The sequence below is a fragment of the Lepidothrix coronata genome, unplaced genomic scaffold (assembly GCF_001604755.1).
Source record: "Lepidothrix coronata isolate B3197 unplaced genomic scaffold, Lepidothrix_coronata-1.0 Scaffold91, whole genome shotgun sequence".
NCBI classification, from domain to species: Eukaryota; Metazoa; Chordata; class Aves; order Passeriformes; family Pipridae; genus Lepidothrix; species Lepidothrix coronata.
Window position 1 is genome coordinate 2847625 of NW_016690271.1, and position 21307 is coordinate 2868931.

Sequence of the window (21307 nt, forward strand, 5' to 3'; positions counted from 1 at the left end):
AGAGCCAGAAGGTCCCCCCTGAGCCTTCTTTCCTCCAGGCTGAGCCCCCCCAGCTCCCTCAGCTGCTCCTCATAGGACTGACTCTAAAAAGTACTTCTCTCCTCCCAGACATCCCTGTTACTGTCAGAACATGACGTAGTGGACACACATTCCACCCTTGCATCCCTCTGGGACACACAGGTGAGTGCCAGGAGAAGGCTGTGCACCTTCCCCAGGTTTACAACTCACCTGCATTGGCCTTCAGGTCCTCAGGAGTCACCATGACAACAAATCTGATGGCCCTTTCATTCCTGAACATCTCGTAGGACCAGCGCCGGATGGACCTCATGCACTTCACTGCTGCAATGCCATTATTTGCTATCAGCACCTGAGGGGATTAGAAGCTGGGATGAAACAGAGCCTAAATGGCACAAAAGACTAAACAATTATGCAAACAGGTTTTTCCTCTGCAGACTTTTTTGCCCAGTTTGGGGCTGTGCAGTTTCCTTGGCCAGCATCCAGTTCATGGCCCAGCAGTTAATTCAGAAGCCAGCTCTTGATCCACCATAAAATTTTAATGTATCATGTTTTGGTTGGACTAAAGAGCAGAAGGGCACAGAGAAAAGGTAAAACAAGTGGCTAAAACTTCCAATAGCTGATAGAGATCTCGTCCATCAAATTATGTATTTTTAAATATATTTTTTAGCGTTTTTCCAGTCTACCTTTGTTATGTCTGTCTATAAAACCCCCTGGATCAGCAGAAGTGCTCTGGCTAACTCATATTTCTCTTCCTCTCACATTCAGCTAAAAGAATGAAATGTTTATTTATCATATATAAAAGAGAAAGGAAACACAATGATTCCAGGCAGAAGTACAACTTCCAAACTCAGGAATATTAATAATTTGATACCTGCAACCTACAGCCTTAGAGAGAGAGAACTCACAGCTCAGGAGAGGGGAACAAAATGCAATATGCTAAAAGGGGTCAGTAACTTGCCTTTTCAATAACTTTATTTCCTCCAAACCGGGTGACAAATTCTGCTGGAGAAGCAACAGTGAAATCCCTCTGCACATCAACCTTCTTCCTGTCCCGGCCCTGCTTGACAAGGTGCAAACCAGACATGCTGGGCCTGAGTAAATTGTGGGAAACAGAAACAACTCGTCAGTGCAGAAGATATGGGAATATTTTGCAAAGTTCCCCTTGACCACATTCCCCAAGCAGAGGAGCAGAATCCCTCCTTGCCTCCAGACCCCCGTGGCCTGCTCCTCAGTTTTACAGGATGGCTCTTCTTCAGTTCTCTCAAAAATCCAGGTTATCTGGAGAAATTCCGGCTGTGCCAATATATGAATAGGTAAAAATATGTTCACCGTGTGTTGCTGCCCAACACAGAACAACAGTGTTCCACCAGCCTGCTTTCAATCCATCCAGGGAAGCTGGGAAACAACCACAGTGATTTCTGGCTTTGGCAAAACAAGCTACAAAGATCAGCCTCTGCAAGGAAATCCTCTTGGGGAAGAACAGCAGATACATCTCCAGGTGGAAACGAGAGACTCAGACTGGCTATGGAAATCATTTTCCAAGAGTTTTCCACTCTCATCTTCCTCAAAAGCTCTGAGAGACAGAGGACAAATTAATCACGTTACTTCTACTACACACAGAGAAAGCCAGTTTTGTGTCTGCCAAGACCAGCCCCGTGTCCTGCCACCGCCTTTGTGTGGGAATGGCACGGTCACTTCCCGTTCTTCTGCTTCAGCTTCCACAGCAACAACAGGGATAAATCACCCTTTGGCTTTGATTTGGTGAGGTTGGAAAAGCTGAAACTGTGAGAGGAGACACAACAGAAAAGCCAAAACCTGCTCTTCACACCGTGTGTCTGCAGGGAGCAGCATGATGGGGAAATAACGAGACACTTTTTATCTCACAGGCCCTGAAGTGTTACCTCCCAGATCACCCTATGGTTTACTTATCTTTTACTGTATTTCCTGTGCTTTTCCTAACACCCCTGCCACCAGCAGGATCACAGAACCCTTCTGCAGGAATGAGCATTGGGAAGGTGTTCAAAAATCAAACCAGAGCTTTGGAAAGACCCAACAGCACCCAAAAGGTTGGTGCCACTGGAGGGGCGGGCACTGGCACCATCTGTGCCCGGGAGCCACAGGGAGCCCACAGGAACCTCTGGCCTAATCAGCTGCTGAGGAGCTGCTCCCATTGAGCAATTCCACTGGGAAATGGGATAGGATTCAGCAGAAAGCAGCTGGAATGGCTGGGGGAGGGCACGAAGGGGAAACCAACCCCAGGAGAAGTCAAGGCACATACAACATCTTCTACCAACACAGCCACCAAGGCCAGGTAGCCCAAGAGCTGTACCTGGAAGTTCCCTGCTCCAGGTGAGGGCTGGAGCATCCCAGCTGGAATGAGCTGCTGTTAGAGGGGCCTGGCCACATCCTGACAGGAGAGACACGTATTCCCCCTCACATTCCCTCACAAATACATTATGGCCTGTGAAGATTTGTCCATGTGGAACACAGACCCTCCTGAACCCTTCACCAGGAGCACAGTAACACCACAGACCAGCACCTTGATAAAACAATCTGCTGGTGAAAGAAACCCTGACCAAACTGTTCCAGACTGTCCTAGAAGGAAAAACCACCCTCCAGGTAAGGCAAGATCAGTGCCCAGAGCTGACCATAAAGACATGCTTATCTACCACACTCAGGGTGGAGGATCCTTCCCCCCACTCCACCCTCACACACACCATCTCCTAGGGCTGGGACATCCTGCTGTGCACAACCCTGACGTCATGAGGACTTCCAGAACAGCATGGAAGCACATTTGCAGCACTCGAAATTCAAGCTTTCTCTCCCACATGTGAGATGCTCCCACAACAAATGGCTGGTGGAGAGCTTCAAGTTATAGCCTTGGAACGTTGAGCTTGACTGGGACATGCAAACCTGTTCCAAGCACAGTGGAAGGGAATTTAAAGCAATCCATGAAGCCAAGAGTGGGAGAAGTGAAGGTAACAGGAAAACCACAACAAAAGGATGATTTTAGAGCCTGCAGAAAACCAGATGCCTGTCTCCCAGTGACATTCTGGGACACATAAATGGCTTTACTAGGTCAGACCAACTACATCCAGTCTAGTAACTTATCTCAGAGAAGAGCAGGTAGCTGATACTCAGAGAAAGGCAAAGAACAAGCTCTGTGTGCACAAGTTCATCCCCTTGTACTTTCCCTCCTTCCAGTAAGCTGCACTTCCAGACATGGTCACTGAACTTAGAATGTGTTCTTGTGAGCAAAAGTTCACACACTCCTGTCAATCTCAGGAGTCCACAGGCAAGAAAAAGAGGAAATGTGTAGTTATGGTTGAATTTCTACTAAATTTGTGTATTTAGAGGGTCAGAGTCTTCATGGCAAGGAAGGAGCACAGTCTCACAAGAGTGAGACAGGTTTATTCATTGCAGGGTTATTGAGAGCAGTCTCAACAAAAACAGAAAAAAGGTAAAAATCCTGAGGTCAGAATTTCAGAACATGTTTAGATATGAACTGTCCTGCCAACCTGAAATTACTACACACAAAGATACTGCCACAGGTACAGTGTCAACAGAGCCACAGGTTCAGCACCCAGAATAGTGCACAAACACTTGTTTATAAGCAGGTACAGCTCAGTTTAACTTGTGAGCATACCAAAAACATCAAGTTTACTTATTAATAACCACAGGCTGCACATTGTAACCAAAACAGAAGAGATTTTTTTTTTTTTTTTTGCTGGGTAAGATGAGGTAGAAGCTGGGCAGCAAGGAAGAAAACACACTGAGCTCTGAACAAAACAGAGTAAATGCTGAGTTAGTGACTGGCAACCCTATTAATCATCTGGCCACAACTGCAGCGTTCTGTGATGGAGGAATTTCCAAAGTGTTCACCCCTCCTTCAGAATTTACAGGGGTTAGAAGTCGTGCAGCATCTTAAACTTTTCTAACCCAGATTCCCCAGCTGGAATGCATCTGGCATCCCTATTACACACTGCATGCACAGAGCACTGCGAGGTTCCAGAGGACAAAACGAACACCAAAATCTCAGGAAGCATTTCCAGGACAGAGCCCAGCTACGAGGAAACGATCAGCTCAGTAATTCTTACCTCTGCAGCATGTGATACCTCATCTCCTGACTCTGCTCTGCAGAATCCTCCATGCTGCCTCAGCGCAGCAATTAACAGATTTCAGGGCTCGCTTACCACTCGTCTAACGAAGCTGCAGCTATTTTATTGCTGCCAGTTCTGCAGCTCCGAGCCCAGCAGGGAAAAAGCTGCCAAGAGCCTCCTGCCCTCGCGTGGCTTCTCCTTGGAGCAGCGGCACTTCCCCGATTGCTTCAATCCCGTAACCTCTGTCCCCTTTGCTTCCACCAGCCCCGTGTGCCCCTGCCCGTGACGCAGCAGGCACGGAGGGGACCGGCCTCCCTGGCGTCACTCGCGGGGAAGCAGCTGATCAGGAAAGAGAGAAAATGATCTACAGGTTATGTAATGAGGTTTAAACGCGCGGCACCCGCACACGGGGCTGCTCCGGGCCACGCTCCCAAAAGGGGGGTCACGATCCCAAAAGGGGATCACGATCCCAAAAGGGGGGTCATGATCCCAAAAGGGGGGTCACGATCCCAAAAGGGGGGTCACGATCCCAAAAGGGGATCACGATCCCAAAAGGGGGGTCACGATCCCAAAAAGGGGAGTCACGATCCCAAAAAGGGGAGTCACGATCCCAAAAGGGGAGTCACGATCCCAAAAGGGGGGTCACGATCCCAAAAGGGGGGTCACGATCCCAAAAGGGGGGTCATGATCCCAAAAGGGGGGGTCACGATCCCACAGCAGGGGTCACACTCCCAAAATCAGGGGCTGTGCAGCCTCCCACCCTTCTGTCAGCATCCACAAGGACTCTGCTCCAGAGGCAGGGGAGCACCTCCTCAGCAGCAGTTTTGGGGTGGTTTGGGGTGGTTTTGGGAGGATTCAGGGGGGTTTTGGTGTGGTTTGGGGGGGTTGAGATGGTGGGGGGGGATTGGGGGATTTTGGGTGGGTTTTCGGTGGGCTTTGGTGGTGTTTGGGTGGTTTTCTGGTGAGTTTGGGGGATCTTTGGGGGGGGGGTTGAGGGAGTTCTGCGAGGCCAGTCTGCCCCAAGAGTTCGGGCAGCGTGTGTGGGATCTGAGGCTGGGTTTTCAGGAGGGGTGGGGAGGTGGCAGGGAAAGCGGTTTCCAGGGCTGCAGACAGGAATGTCACAGGCACACAGACACGGTGGTGAGGCTGCCAGGAGAGGACACATCACACTGGGCACCAGCCTGGAAGCTGGGAGACCCTGGACATGTCACTTGTGTTTTCTGAGCCTGTTTCCCACCTATAAAACGGAGATGAGATCACTCCAAGTGCTGGGAGAATAAACATCCTCTCAAGCAAAGTGCTACAGCACAGCAGGGTCAAAAAACATCACTGGAGGAAGGGAGAATGTTTACTCAGTATCACAGAATCATGGAATATCCTGAGCTGGAAGGGACCCACAGGGATCACCAAAGTCCAACTCCCAGCCCTGCACAGGAATATCAAGCACAGACAAAGACATAAATTGCAAATTTTGGGGGTAGGGACAAGCAAAGGCAATGACTGCAGGAGTGCCTTGATGATCAAACCTGGACTGAAACGAGGCACAGCAGCTGGAAATTTTTAAATGTCAGGACACTTGGGTCTGTCCTGGTGTAGGGCCACAGCCAGGCAGCACAGCTTTGATCTGGTGCACACACATCCCAAAAGCCTGAGCAAAACACAGCCACTCAGGAGGGAATCACTCAAAAAAGGACCAAACACCCAGGGACAAAGTGTCACATTAACCTGGATGTAACCTTGAGCCCTGAAGGCCAGGACAGGTGACACGGTGAGGAGCAGCAGCAGGGGCACATCCAGGGATGCAGGAGGGCACAGGGACAGCAACACACTGTGGAGTGAGGGCAGCCTCACACTGCAAATAAACCTCACCAGACAGGAGGTGCCAGGGAGAGAACAGAGTTTAACAAACAAAAACATCCCAAAATGACCTTGCTACCCAGGAAGTCAATGCCTCTCACCTGCCAGCCTTTGTTCCTCTGTGAAGAACAGCTCAAACTACCCAATCATTAGGTACACCAGAAATTCCCCACTTAATTCATGTTAAAACAGAAGTACACAAGAAAAAGCAACTTGTCCTGCGATATTTTCCAGCCCTGTCTCCATCCTGAGCAGCCTCACACCACACCACTCACCCAGATGGTACCAATCCCTGCTCTCACCTTCCACAGGGAACCAATCCTGACTCCCACACCCAGCACATCTGGCTCCAGCCATGGAATTCTGCTCTCCCAGGTTCTTCACCATTTCCAGGCAAGCCATCACAAGGACAGGGAATCACAAATTTACAGACTCAGATAAAATCTGTGCCACTTTCTCTTCTGGTCGTCCCTACGTGAGACCAGCAAAGCCCAGCAAACACCCAGTGACTCCACTCCACGTTTCATGCAGTCCATGGTATATTCCACCATTTTCAAAACAAAATACCTGCACAGTCTGTGGTTCCTTTGGATATCCCAGGTTTGATCTCGAGATTAAAATCTACACACAGTATAACTGAAATTTGATTTTTCAGGTTTTGTGAGAACAGTGTCCTAAATATTTGCCTTTCTCTGTAAAAACCACCCACAGCCCCCAGTGCAAATAATTCCTGACCATTGTGGCTGCAAGGAAACAAATCCTGTGTGTACACACAGCTCGATGTGGCACTGGTTAAAAACATTCCCTGTGCCTTCTACCAGCTGAATCCCCTGCTATGAAGGAAATGGCCACGATTTGCTGCTGGAGGAGCAGATCTGGTGGAGCAGCTTCAGCATTGGTTAAAAATATTCCCTTCCGCCAGCTGAATCCGCTGCTGTGAAATCAATGGCCACGATTTGCTGCAGCATCCCCACAAAAATAAGCTCCACGAGGATGTGTCACTGATACAGGACTTACCACCCAACACACACACACTCCCCAGAGCTCACTTTCGACACCTAATGCTCCTCAAACCCAAATATCCCACGAAATCCACCCCCTCCTCGGAGCCCAGGCCTGCTGGCAGACAAAGGGAAAGGCTGTGCCGTGCTCCTCCCTTCCTCCAGCCTCCAAGGAAAAAGCATTCCTTCCAGACACATACCTGAGGCACCACGCAGCCAGGAGCCAGCACTGATCCCAGCACTGCCACATGCCAGGGGCCAGGGGTGACGTGGCCGGGGATTCCAAAGGCAGGGATGCATGAGCTGCCTGGTGTGAAAGGCAGCCTGGAGCAGACTGCAGCACACACACACACACACACACACACACACACACATACCCAGAGAAAGGATTTGGGATTATTTCCCTCTGGATTCCGCCTGGAAAGGGTGTGGAAAGGGCAGCTCCCCTCTTCCATTTGGGCTTTACATTTTGTAAATATGATGTGAACTTGTCTTTGATCTGGGTGATAAGACTGAGGCAGCTGAAGCCTCCCTAAGATCTGCTCCAGTTTTAGCTCTGCCCTTCCATCCTGTTTCACGGAGAAGGAACAAGCAGAAATGCTGTCCAGCAAGGGATGCAGAATTCCACAGCTGGAATAAATGGTTCCCTATGCCTCAGGTAGCAGGCACTGGAGGCAGCAATCTGCACTCAGTCAAAGACAGTTTTGCCCATGATTTTAAAGAGACAGAGCAGTTGGTCTGAATGCAGAGACGGACAAAACCAGGGCTTCAACCTACAGATTAAAAAAAATGAACCTTGACTCAGCTCTGACAAAGGATGGAGCCTAAGGACTTCAGGAATTAAAGAAAGGATGCACCATGAAAGAACAGAACCAGCCCCCTCCCTGCTCCCTGGTAAATAACTCCCATTCCACGGTAACACAGAATTCCAGCAGCCATCCAGGTAGGTTTTAGCTTAAAGCAGGGTCTTTTTACAGAGCCCAAATGGGGATTCCTCCCAGATAACCAAGTGCCAACTGCTGCAATGGGTGCAGATTTTAAGTGCTGTGAAACATTTGTTTGTCAGACATTTCCCAAACCACACACTGGGCAGTTTATCTGCCGTGCTGGATGTGTCTGGAATGGGACCATACCCAGGATACACATCCCAAATCACTGGGGATCCTTGCAGGTCCCACAGCAACACCACAGCTGTCATTACAGGAGGGAAGCTGATGATTTAAAGCTCCTTGAGTTCCTCTGGGTCACACATTCCCTTATACCACCACCAGAACCACCTCACTCCCCAGCTCTTCAACGCGTCCCGTTCCCTCTGACTGTTCCTTCCAAGGTATCCTGCACTCAGCTCCACGAGTCTCACGCCCAACAAGCCTCAGCCTCCTGCAAACTTCCTTCCTTCTTCAAATCCATCTTTCAGAACCCATTGCTCCATCATGTCCTTCCCACTTAGACCCACAGCACCACGTTCTCACCCCTAAGAAACACCCAGTGAATCCAAACATCAATCCAAATTCACAGCCAAGTTTAAATCAAACGGATACCCGTCCTCCAGTTATAAAAGTACTGGCAGAGCTTTACTTCTACATCCTCATGAAGTATAAAATTCCACGTGTTCCTGGAGCAACAACCAGCCCAACACTCTCCAGGTCAAGCCCTGGCACCAAGATAAAAGTTAACAACAGCAACAACAACAGTACAAGATAGTCCCACACTGGAGCCCGGAGCGGAATTGGAGTCCTTGGCAGGGAGCCCTCCCCGTGCTCTCTGGCAAAGTTCAAGTGCTGAACAGATCTGATCTGCAGGAACACAAGAATGGACCTTTTAAAACCAGAATTAGGGGGTAGGTGGGGGAATCTCACATTAAGTTTACCTGAAGGAGGACATTCTTGGCTGGAAAGCGCAGTGCAGCACATTCCAGCTCCCGCTACCCGCGGAGTCAAGAGATCCCAGTTATTCCCCAGCCTGGAGATTATTTGCTTTCCCTTCCTAAAATAGGTTTAATGACACTTCCTACTTTCATTGACAGCTTTTCCTGCAGCCACTGAGGATACCAGCACTAGGCTGTGAGGGGATTCCACACGTCCCAGTCTGGGGGAAAAGTGAGGGAATTCAGCAAAATACAGGAGGGGGCACTAAAGTATTTCTGATAGAGACCAAGTGACCTTGTTTACCTTTCAATTAGAAGTATGAGATAAGTAACCATGTGAGAGACGTTGTCATGCTGTGGTATCTCAGCCAAGTAATCTTTGCACAATCTCCCAACAAATGACAGAATTTAGAGATGATGTTTCCCCTGTTAACTGAGGTCAAAGGGAGTAAAATAACTTACACCAAAATAAGAAGAATGCAACTTCTGACAGGTATGCAGAGGAGAAATCTACAGTGTGTTTGTTCAGGAAGAAGAGTAGCTTCCAGAGGAGAAAAGAGCTGTAATTCACAGGTTATCGGTACAACCAGGGCACAGCCAGGAACCCAAACCACCTTACAAGTCTCCTCTCTCAAGACACAGAGGAAGAAATTCACTTTTCACTCCAGCTGGATGAAGTCAATGGCCATGAGCTGGCAAGCAAAGGAGAAATCCTGGATTTCCAATCCAAGCTGGCCCAGTCCCGGAGGCCCTGCAGACACCACAGCACATTGTACCTCCCTGCCCAGCTGGGGATAAAATCACAGCAGCACCAACAATCTCACAGGATCACTGCTCTGCAGGGCAACCTCCTAACCACGAACTGCGGGGCTGCAAAGGAACTTTTTCAGTTCAGAACAGGCTCAAAAGGACCCTTTCTTACCTTCAGGACTCTGTGCAGTCACTCCAAGGCTGGTTCCTAAGCAGGCACCCTGTCCCAGTGCCAGGCTGGGTACACCAACCACTACTGTCCAGGCTAACATTGAGGCATTCTTCCAAATTGCCTTTAATAGATGATTAGTTCTGCTTAAGCATCTCAATAATTTATTGAGACTATTTAATGAGGAGTCCAAACAGTGTTGGGTGCGAAGGGCTAAACTTTGTGGGCTTAAAGCAGAAGTAACAGCTGAACTACATCCAAAAATTTGGCTTTCAGCTGATACAAGTGGATTGTCAGGTGACTCTGTACACCCATGTCATTGCTTATGAAACCAGAGCCCTGATGTATAAATACCAGAAGACATCCAGGTTTTATTCTATTTTAAACAAGAATTTGATACAAGATACTGTCTTGGAAGCTAGAAATTAAATTTAGCAATAATCAAGAACAATTTATTAAACAAAGCAGGCCCAAAGTCCTCTCCAAGTGGTATTCACAGAGAAGTTACTTAATCTACCACTGACACTTCAGAAAGCAGCACGGCAACTGTATAACAGCTCACTACAATACAAGGACAACTGTATCCCAGCAGGAGTGACTGGAAGTGCTGATGGAAACTTCTGAACTTAAAAGACAACACGAGCAAAAAAAAAAAAAAGGAAAAAGAAAAAGTGGTACACTTGGGTTTATTCTCCAAAGGTAAAAAACACAACAAAGACTAAATTTTGCTGATGCAAACTGTACACAAGTGGAGTATTTTCTTCGAGGTCACTTGTTTTCCACGCTGGATGCTGGAACTACAGAGCGAGGAGGGCGTTTACACGATTGTTGTTCCTGATACTCTTTAAATAAAGCACAGCTACAAGGAGGCAAAGCACCAGAACACCCCAGCCTGCGTGGTTACTCTCCCCACACACCTTTTGTAAGCACTGATGTTCCACACACCAATTTAAAGTTCGTTATCAGAGCGTGGCTTTCCCAACCCCCTGGAGCAGCGGCCAACTGGCACAGCCAAAGGTCTTCATGGATCTCCCGTGGCATGAAAGCCCATATCGTACAACCTGTCCCAGCAAGAGTGTCTTTAGCAACAGCATAAACACTTAACAAAGATCAATAAGGTGATGGATGAAAGAGCAGAGCACACACGCTCTGCGTGCTCCAGTGGGAAACACGGCTGGCACACGGACACCCCGAGATTGGGCAGGATGCACCCACGGAACATCCCAGCCCCAGCAGAGGAGGCTCTCAGCAAGGATTCCAGCTCTCAGCAAGGATTCCAGCTCAGACACACCCGCTGTCATGGTTTAACCCCAGCAGCCAAGCCCTCACAGCCGCTCACTCACTCCCCACCAGCAGGATCGGGGAGAGAATCCAAAGGGTAAAAGCTGGAAAACTCGTGGGTTGAGGCAAAAACAGTTTAATAGGGAATTTTTAGTTGTGATTTTTCCCTCAGGAGGACTCCTCTGCAGCAAAGCCCCTCACCTCAAGGACGAGCCATCTCTACCTTTATTCTGTGGGAGAATAACCAGCAAATGGAAAGATTTTTGGCCACGTCTTCAAAAAGAACCTGCACCTCGTGTGACCCACTGGTCAAACTGTGCAGAACTCCCCCTGACTTAATCTTTGTCACTTTACCAAGTGTGGTACCTCTGTGATCACCAAAGGATGCTGGAAGCAAGAGCACCCATGTTCCAAGAACTCACTGTCACAGAGGGACTCGAGGCAAGTTGTTGAACTTGTCTTTGCTGTTGTCTTTGTCTCAGTTTCTCCATCTGTAAACACGGTTTAGAAATCTGGTGAAAGGGACAGCCATCCTGATAAGTATTTCAACTCATCTGAGTTTATCTTAGAAAAACAGCCTATAATGCTGTAACTTTTTTTTTTTATTTGAATTGGCATTTCTCTCCAATTTAACTCGAAGTCAAGAGCTCCCAAAAGCGACTGCCAAAGTAAGCAGGTTACAACAGAGGTGCTCAAGGTTGCACCCCTATTGCATGAGGGCTCTCTGGTGCCAGGCAGTGTCCTGGAAATTGCTTGATTTTCTTTCTCTGCTATTGTCTCTTTCCACATTCATGGTTAGGTGCTCATCCAAGTTCTCCTGTTCCTAAAATATATATAGTTACAGTTTCCTGCTTCAGAATTACCTTTCGTGCTGGCAAATCATTGCAGCTGGCAGGCTTTGGAAAGGCAACCCTCTGTAAATTTGCTTTAAGGTTTTATATCTGTTGTGTAAGTGCCAGTTGGCTGAACACGGTCCTCAGGAGGACCATGACAACCCTCTAAAATAGAGACCACTGTCCCCCCTCTGCCCCAACCTCAAGAGTCTGCTAATATGTGTTTCCAGAAGCTTCTCCCAAAAGTGGGAAGGGAACCACCAAAAAAAAAGGAGATTAAAATCCCTTTGCACAAGCAATGAAAGCAGCAAAGCAGAAGAACAAGGAGTAGCTGGTTGTATAAATATCTACTACTGGTTGGCAAACCCAGAAACCTTTCTGGAATGAACCAGCTCTTCAATAGCAACAAAGTAAAGGTAGTGAGGGATTGTCCAGTAAAAACTGGAGTGGGATTCAGACTGTCCTGTGTGTTCCTGGAATGGGATGGCACCTTGTCAAAAGGCAGAAAGAGCAGAGCAAGAGGAAGCTCTCCTAGATTTGGCTCTGACCATGGGGAGGATCTGCTGGGAGAACCCCGGGCTGATGGGCACCAGAACAAACCATCACCAACCTATTCTTGCAGGAACCAGCAGACAGAAAGGTTGTAAATTATATCCAGCTGGAAGATGTCGAGGACAAATAAATACTAAGTAAAAATTTCCTTCCTTGCATGCTAAAAATGCTTGAAAACAGGGGACTGCAAACTCCTGCCACAAATTTGGATGTTAGGAAGCCTTTTAACACTGTCCAAAATTATGTTTTCATAAATAGAATGAGTACAAACAAACAACTGCAGGGCAGCGGGAATTCAGATGATGGTGAGCAACTCTGTTAAACCTGAAGGAGGTAAGAAGCTGGGCTTTCGGGAAGGATCCATTCCAACACCCACATTTTACATTTATCAGTTAGAATCACAGACCACAGAAACTGTGGTCTGGACACCCCAAAACCACAAGATATCCAGACTGCATCGGGGAAAATCCAACAGGCACATCCCTCTAGTGGAATGCAAATCAGCAACACCTAAAAATAAAGGGGACTTTGGACAAGGAAATATCTCCAAAGTCCAACTCATGGCTCACTTGAGGCACAAAGAATTAGGAGTGGGAGTGGAGCAGCCCTGAGACCAACCCCTCCCTGAGCTCAGGCAGCAGCGACCACATTAAGTCTTGGTTTATCACCACACTAAGGGACACCAATGTTTTCTACAACCATCACAATTTTCTCCGTCCAAACCAAAAGAACATTCCAATATGGAGTCACTGATCCCACCCAGGGGCACTGCCAATTCTCTGGCTACATACAAAGCAGCAAATTCCCTGCAAAGACAAAATAAGCAAATATTGTCCTTGTCTCAACAAAGAACAGCCCAGAAGTGAAAACTTTAAACATCTCAGTCAACACATTTCCATTTTCTGAAAGCCAGGACAAAACAAGGCAGGATAGCCAAGCCCATAACACTCAACAGCTGAGATGTCTGGAAGGTGCTTAAGGAATTCAGGCACAGATATTCCACTAAAACCAACGGAAAATTGAAGGTTTTGATACAGGTAAACATACAAGAGGTCATTTAGAAACAGAACACTGAAGCATGTCTTGGCACAACAAAACCATCTGAAGCCAAACCTGGATACAAAGCTGAATATTTGGATTGTCTTTGGAATGGTAAAAAGATTGGAGAACCACTTTTCCATACCTCATATGGCTTGTCAGGCCATCCTGAGTGTTTGGAAGCCCCAGGTCTGAAAGGGAGTCCGAGCAGACAGACACAGGTGACAAAGACCTCTCTTTCTCCTCCAGCAGGTCCAGTTTCACCAAGGAGCTCGTCTCATCCTCCGAGTTATCCTCTGACACAGAGCCAATCATAAAGCGGGAGTGAGCGTTCGGCTCCAGGGATTTATCGGGTTGGGAAGACTCTTCCATGGCTCCCCCAAACTGGGCTCTCAGCACTGTAAGGGACAAAAGAAAGTAAAAAAAAAACCCAAATCTGAGGTCAATTCCTGCCACTGAGGGACAAAGAGGAGGAATTCTGGTTCACTTCTGGTGGGAAATGCAACGTTGGAACGTCAGAGCTGAACCCAGACAGACCCAGGATCCAGAACAGTTCTGCCCCAGTCACTGACTTCTCTGTTTGCACAAGGACTCTGAGATCCAAGAGCTGGTCACTCCCACTGCTGCAGAACCTGCTACCTTAGACAAAGCTGCAGGAGTCACTTAAAGGACTTCAACCACCCAAAAACACCCCATACCAAACCCCAAACCTGCAGATAAGTGTAGGACTAGAAATCCCAATTTCTTCTTTTACTGTTGTTCTTTAGTTAGTTACTAGTGACATGTAAAACTTCATTGCAGGTAGTCCTGGGCAACCTGCTGCAGCTGAACCTGCTTACAAGGCTTGGACTCCAGAGACTCTTCCAACCTCAGCCATTCCACAATTAAAAATTTGTGTTGAAACAGGATCTGAACTCTGGGACTCACTTTGTGAGGTATTGGACATATCATTAATTACTCTAATCAAATAATGGGTTTGATTGATCAAAACCATCCTTTTCCCAGCCCTTGCAAGGTACAAAACACATTAGCTCTTACATTTTTTCAGAAAACCTCATGCTTCTTAGGATTCTTTTAGGAATCTGAGCTGGTCTGCCAGCCAGGAAGGCCTGTGACCTCACCCTGACTTTAACCTCTTGGCCCCAGATCATCCCTGCCAATTACTGAATATACTGAAGGTATTTAATGTATTGAAACTTAGTGGCATTATTCACAACTCTCAGAGGAAAATACAGAAGTTCAGGTCTCCATTTTCCATTAAAAAAATCATTATATAAAGAGGGAAGAATCTCTGAACACGGGGAACTCCAAGCCCTGTCCAACCCAGCCTTGAACACTTCCAGGGATGGGTCTGAGTGTTCCAACAGGGAATGAAAGCATTTTCTTCAAAATTAAAAGAACAGTTACAACTGAGGAAGAGCCATGACAGATGTGGAAAACAAAGGAGCCCCTCACAGCACAAAGGTGGATGGGGAATGGAGATTTGATACCCCCTGCTCTGCTGGGGTTTGATGCATTTACATGACAACTACAGTGATTACATGAAACACATCATTAGAAAATAAGGAATGCACTAACCTCTTGTTAGCCTTGCAACCTGAGCAGTTATCCACTTCCAAAACGAACTGGAAAAGAAAAGGATTAGGAAGTAAGTATTAGGGTTACTGTGAAGCATATTCCCTGTGTGTTTTCCTGGCTGGGAGCCTTTGAACTGTCCTGGAATAACCACAGGTACGGCACAGACTGGCTCGCTGGCTCCAGGCACAGAGGGACCCAGGAGCTGAGCCTGCAGTGCCCAACTCCAGCCACGGCACCTCCTGCCAGTCCATCCTTCTGGAAGCTTCTGAGCGAGGTGTCAGCACCCACCTGACCGTCCCACCTGTCTGTTAAGTTCTGCTTCTGAAAGGAACGACGTGCTGTGCCAGCACTGCCGGCTTGTGTCAAACTCTCTGCCTGCCAGCTGCTGACCTGCTGGCTGACTGCAGCTGAACCCCAAGGAGTAAATCCCAACAACAACAAGAAACCTCTGGAAAAGCTGGTGGCTAGAAGACACTGCTGGCATATCATATCTTTACATGAAAAACCCAGTAGTTCATCCATCAAACTGGGGTAGAGCAATACAGACAAGGAGGAGACGAGGGGACATGAACCCCCAACCTCCCAAGAGGGTCTTCCCTATGCAGAACAGACTGTTTGACACCTGTAACTCCCACACCACACTGACATCCTGAACTGGTGGGAAAACCTCATCAGTCCTGCTAATTCCAGCCATGTTATGCCAAGCACAGGGATGCAGCTCCATATGAACACGATGGTTTGAGCAGCACAAGAACCTGGCCCGTGTCATCACACAGATGGGATGTGATGGTGGCTGTAATGAGGGCCCAGAAAAGCATTTGCAGCCAGAGCAATCCCTGCTTCCCATCAGTAACTGAGAATTAAAAACTCATCCAACTGGCTCATGCACTTTTACCATGAATGTACTTGACTGAATTATTTAGATCAAATCCTGTGTTGACATCAGTCCTCCCACAAACTCCAGTTGCTCTGTGGCCATGGGCACTTCATTTGACAGAGAATCATTAACCATTTTATAACTGAAAAGTCACAAATATCTGCCCCACATGGACATGAAAAGCATTAAAAAAACCCCTAGTTTTGAGGGTAGAGATGAGAAGAAGGGGAAGCAGAACCAGAAAGTCGCTGTATCCATCTGTGATGTGCAAACTAAACCACGCAGGGAGATTTCTTTAACTGAGGTGCTCAGATAGCACAAAACTCGAATCAAATGTTGTTTGTGCATGTAAACATGAAGACAGTATTTATGTGTATGTTTATCCTGGCATCAGATCACTCCTAAAGATTTTCATCCAGACAGATTTACTGTTGGCACAATTACCAGCGCCGAAGAGTTCTGGGACACAGCCAAACTAACTCCAACTCTATCTCATGGAAGACAAACCTTTTCTAATTTCAATAACTAATATATTAAAAAGGAAATTTCAAGGCTTTTTGGGGGTTTTTTTTTGGAAGCAGGGGAACAGGAAGAGTGAAGCATTTCACTCAAATATTCCATGAGAAACCCACCCACCCAACCCCACACGTCCTGATCCCACTGCCACGCTCAAACAACTTGACTCCCAACACCTGGTTTGTCCAACTCTGCTCCAGAGAAATCAGCTATCCATGAAACCCCACTCAGGTTTATTTCCCAAGGCACTTCCAACCCCTTGGAGCCCAGTCCCAAAGCCAGGAGTTCCTCTGGGGTTTTGCAATCAGCACTGAAGTGATAAGCTTGGCTTGTTCTCAGCACAGCTGAGAGTCCTTATTCATATTTAAATTAATTTCAGCATTGTCTGGGGCTAAATGAAACATGGACTTTCTAAGAGATCTCCTCACTGGAGCCTTTGGATTTCAGTGCTGCAAACTGTGCATTGTACACTGTTATACTGTATATATACAAATATAGAGGCATATTATATATACACAAAAATATAGTTATATATACAAATATAGAGTAGTATTTCATATATACAGATACAGAGGTACATTTCATATATACAAATACAGAGGTGTATAATATGTGTACAAATATAGGGGTGTATCATATTTATACACCTCTGCACATGGCACTGGCTCTGAAGTGTAATTGCCACAGTTCTTAAGAAGCACCTTGAATTCAGCTGAGCACCAAGATAAATTCGTGTGCCACGAGCCACTGCACACGTACTGTTTGTCTTAATACTGTTGAGCTAGACTCTGAAAACCAAAATTATCTGGATTGTCAGCTCTAGTGGGCCATGGAATGCCCAAATCCTGCTCACACCACGAGCAGCGACAGCTCTGCACTCCCAACCCAAAATGTGACGTGTCTGGTTCTGCCCGAGGTGAAACAAACCCCCATTCACTCCTCCACAGCCCTGCTACTACCATTAGTCACATTTCTGGCTTGACAGTGAAATGCACGTGTAAGAATACAAGACTTCAGAAGTTTTAGAATAGTTGCACTTTAAGATCACTTTTACTATTGTAAAATACGTCCAGGCATGAAACCTGGATAATGGAAATGAAAGTTTCTTATCTTTCCAAACCCTCCCATTCTGAAGGCAAATCCACTGTGAAAAGAACATCAATATTTCAGTGGAAATAAGTTGTAGGTTCTTTCAAAGAATCAGAATAATACTTCTATAATATTGATATGTCATATAGAGAGGAAAGGAATAAAAGTAGTTGTATTTAAAGGTCTCCTGATTAAAGCCCAGGGATCTGTGGCATTGCTGGTCAACATGAACCACCTGAAAGTGGTTTTGTGCTCTCACTGCCCTACCTGAAGGAACCCAGGTAACAGAAAACAGCAGAGGAAAAAAGGTAAAAACAGATTAAAAAGAGATGACACCTGTGTAACAAGTCAATTACTGAGTTGCTTCTCCTGCCCCACAAAAAAAAAAAAAATCAGCAAGGTGCTCACCTATACCAGGGCTGGGGGGCAGTTTCCAGGTCGGGACAGGGCGAGGGGATGGTTCCTGCACCCAGAGGGGCCCCCAGCACCGAACACCCCCGGCGTTGCTCCGGGCCCGGCTCTGCCAGGCCGGTGCTGCCCCGTTTTAATGTGCCCAGGGACTGCCCCAGCCTGGCTCCAGCTCAGCCCTGGCTCCACCTGAGCCATGCCTCCTGGTTAATCATTGGGCATTGCTTCACTTCCCATCCCAAAACGTCCTCAGCTCATACCAAACACCCTGCAAAGCCCTTTGGGTTCTAACGCCCAGAACTCCATGTCCACTGCTCTCTCCTGGGGCAGGTTGGGATCCACAGCACAGGAAGGAGCCAAAGCTACTGGAGAGTGTTCAGAGGAGGGACACGAGGATGGGGAAGGCTCTGGAAGGGCCACACGAGGAGCACTGAGGGCACTGGGTTTGCTCAGCCAGAACAGAGCAGACCGAGGGCAGAGCAGGGCAGGGCAGGGTCAAGTTGGATCTCAGGAACAGGTTCTCCCCCCAGAGGGTGGTTGGCACTGAACAGGCTCCCCAGGGCAGTGGTCAGGAGTTGGACTGGATGATGCCTGTGGGTCCCTTCCAGCTCAGGACATTCTGTGATCCTATGAATGTACGTCCACAGGGGAGAGGTTCTAGGTATCTGGTTTTCACATTTACTGTACTGACATTACACACACAAACCTCAGTTTACAAGTGGAGGAGACACTTCCCAGGTCTCCTCCAGTCAGATGTGTCTGTGCCAATTCCAAAAATCACAGAGTCACAGAATATCCCAAGTTGGAAGGGACCCACAAGGATCACAGAATCCTGAAATGGTTTGGGTCAGAAGGGACCTTAAAGCTCACCTCATTTCACCCCCTGCCATGGCAGGGACACCTTCCACCAGGTCAGGCCACTCCAAGCCCCGTCCAACCTGGCCTTGGACACTTCCAGGGATGGGGCAGCCACAGCTTCTCTGGGCAACCTGTGTCAGGGCCTCCCCACCCTCACAGGGAAGGATTTCTTCCCAGTATCTAATCAAGTCCAACTCCTGGCCCTGCACAGACACCCCAACAATCCCACCCTGTCCCTCAGAGCATTGTCCCAATGCTCTTTGAGCTCTGGCAGCCTTGGGGCCGTGACCAAAGCCTGGGGAGCCTGTTCAGTGCCCAACCACCCTCTGGGGGAAGAACCTTTTCCTGAGATCCAACCTAAAACTCCACAGAAACCAAAAAAAAACCCCCATATTTACAATTCTCCTAGTTTGCTAAAACACTCGAGACTGTCTAAATCCCGCTGCTTTTGAGAGAATTTGGCATCACTTAAACCAGTTTGCTGAGTATTTTCTGCCTGCTAAACCAGAACGCGCTCCACTCACACTCTGGATACTTTTTTTAACACGGCGTTTTTCATTTTAAACTTCCCCTAGAAGACTTAAGAGGAGACGCCGCGAAAAGGCGAGGCGGAGAACAATTCGCTTTGCTCCGCAAACCCGCTTTTTACAACTTCGCCGCTCTTGAGCATCCCGGGGGGGGGGTGGCCCCTCGGCACAACCAGACCCGAACTCTCGCCCGAGATCCTGAAAGCCCGAGATCCTGAAATTCCCCCCCGGGGGCTGGGAGAAGGATGGGATGGGATGGGATGGAGGAGGGATGCGCCGGGCTCGCTCCCCGCCGCCCACGTGTTGTTCCACCGCGCGGGGGGCGCGGGGCGGACACGGCAGCGACGGGACCGGCGGCACCGGGGGGGGTACCGGGGAGGAACCCAGAGGGAACCGGGGGAGAACCGGGAGGGAACCGGGGCAGAACCGGCCGGCGCCGGGAGCCCCCCGCCCACCCCCGCCTGCGGAGCGGCACCGACACCGGGCCGAGGAGCCCCGAGGCGACGGCGCTCGGTGCTCCATCTCCCGCTGGCTCTTCCCGGTACGGCCCGGCATCCCGTTACATCCCGCCGGCCCGGCTGGGCACGGCATGGCCTGGCACGGCATGGCCCGGCCATCTCCCGGCGCCCGGCCAGCTCCCGCCCGCCCGGCCCAGCCCCAACCGCGCAGCGCCGCGCCCGCCGGTGCCGCGGAGCCCCCCGGTGCGTCCCCTCCCTCGCCGTGTGTCCCCCCCCGCCGGTGCCCGCCCCGCCCTCACCTCACGGTGCCGGTGCAGCGGAGCCGCCGCGGGCCCCCGGCCTGGCGCTCCCGCCGCCACGCCCCCGGACACGCCCCCTCCCGCGCAGGCCACGCCCCCCGGTGGTGTGATCGGGGTTACTTCAGGTCAGGCCTCTCCGCGGGCCACGCCCCATCCGCGTGTGGGGCGGGGCCGAGTGTGGCCTGAGCGGGGGGGGACGGACGGACACACCCCCTGGACAGGGGACCCCCCCATGGCCGGGACCCCCCGAACAGGGATCGGTGATCCAGGGACTGCGGCTGCTCGGACAGGAAAGGCTGAGGGAGCTGGGCCTGCTCAGCCTCGAGAGGAGACACCGAGAGGGGACCCCATCCGTGGGGAGGGGTCAGAGGAATTGATCCCATCCCATCCCATCCGCTGGGGGGGGGCGGGGGCACAAGAGGAATTGATGCCCAAAAATTTCCCCCTGGACACGAGGAAGAACTTCTTTGTTGCGCAGCGAACAAGCTGCCCAGGGAGGGTGTGGAGTGTCCCTCACTGGGGATATTCCAGAACCGTCGGCACGCAATCCATGTGCTCTGGCATGGCCCTGCTGGAACAGGGAGGGGGGACCAGACGGGACACTTTGGTCCCTTCCAGCCTGGCCCATCCTGTGAGGACCCCAGCCCGGCCAGGTCCTTGCACACGAGAGCCCCGCGTGGCCGCTGCCCTGTCCCTTCCCTTGGCACAGGCAGGGGACAGAGCCGATAACAGGTGGCAAGGACGGGGCAAAGCGCTGCCAGCGCCTGTCCTGCCTGTCTGTGACCTTTAGTTGCCTGTGCTGCAGACATCCGATGGATTAAAGAACCACCCCCCCTCCTTTTTCTTTTTTTATCTTTTTTGTTTTATTTGAACTTTGAGGCATTACGGGGTTGGTGCAATTTAACTGGGATGAGTAACGCGAGTTTAATTCCCGATGCTGCTGGATCTGGTCACCTGTGCAGGGTGATCCTGCTGGAGCCCGGGGGGTACAAAAGCCCAAGGACCTGCACAAACAGCTTTGGGGGCTCTTCTAACAGTCTTCAGGCAGGGCCCATCACTGCCAGCCCTTCCAGGGATGGGGCAGCCACAGCTCCTCCTCATGGGGAAGTAGGGTTTTCCTGTATCATTTAAATTTTTGGGTTCTTTATTCCTGCACTTCAGAGCCCACCCTGGCTCTGGGACAGCCTCAGGCTCACAGACACTCCAGCAGCAGGAGTGCTGACAAAACAGT

General features: G+C 49.3%; 1 protein-coding gene across 3 annotated transcripts in view; it reads right to left on the bottom strand.

The window, feature by feature from the left end:
* The window catches only part of LOC108500535 (acetyl-CoA carboxylase-like), a 41142-nt gene extending 21009 nt beyond the window's left edge, over nt 1-20133 (bottom strand). Inside the window, exons 1-5 of one of the 3 annotated variants that reach the window (XM_017821524.1) lie at nt 20077-20133; nt 15045-15091; nt 13612-13864; nt 977-1109; nt 229-367 (exon numbers count right to left, since the gene is read on the bottom strand). In XM_017821524.1, the coding sequence (XP_017677013.1) occupies nt 229-367; nt 977-1109; nt 13612-13838 (499 nt within the window). In that variant the 5' untranslated portion in view covers nt 13839-13864; nt 15045-15091; nt 20077-20133. Of the gene's footprint in view, nt 1-228; nt 368-976; nt 1110-4115; nt 4350-13611; nt 13865-15044; nt 15092-17934; nt 18089-20076 lie in introns of those variants that run through there. The other 2 variants (XM_017821521.1, XM_017821522.1) reach the window with 2 other exon arrangements.
* Nucleotides 20134-21307: the final 1174 nt, after the last annotated feature.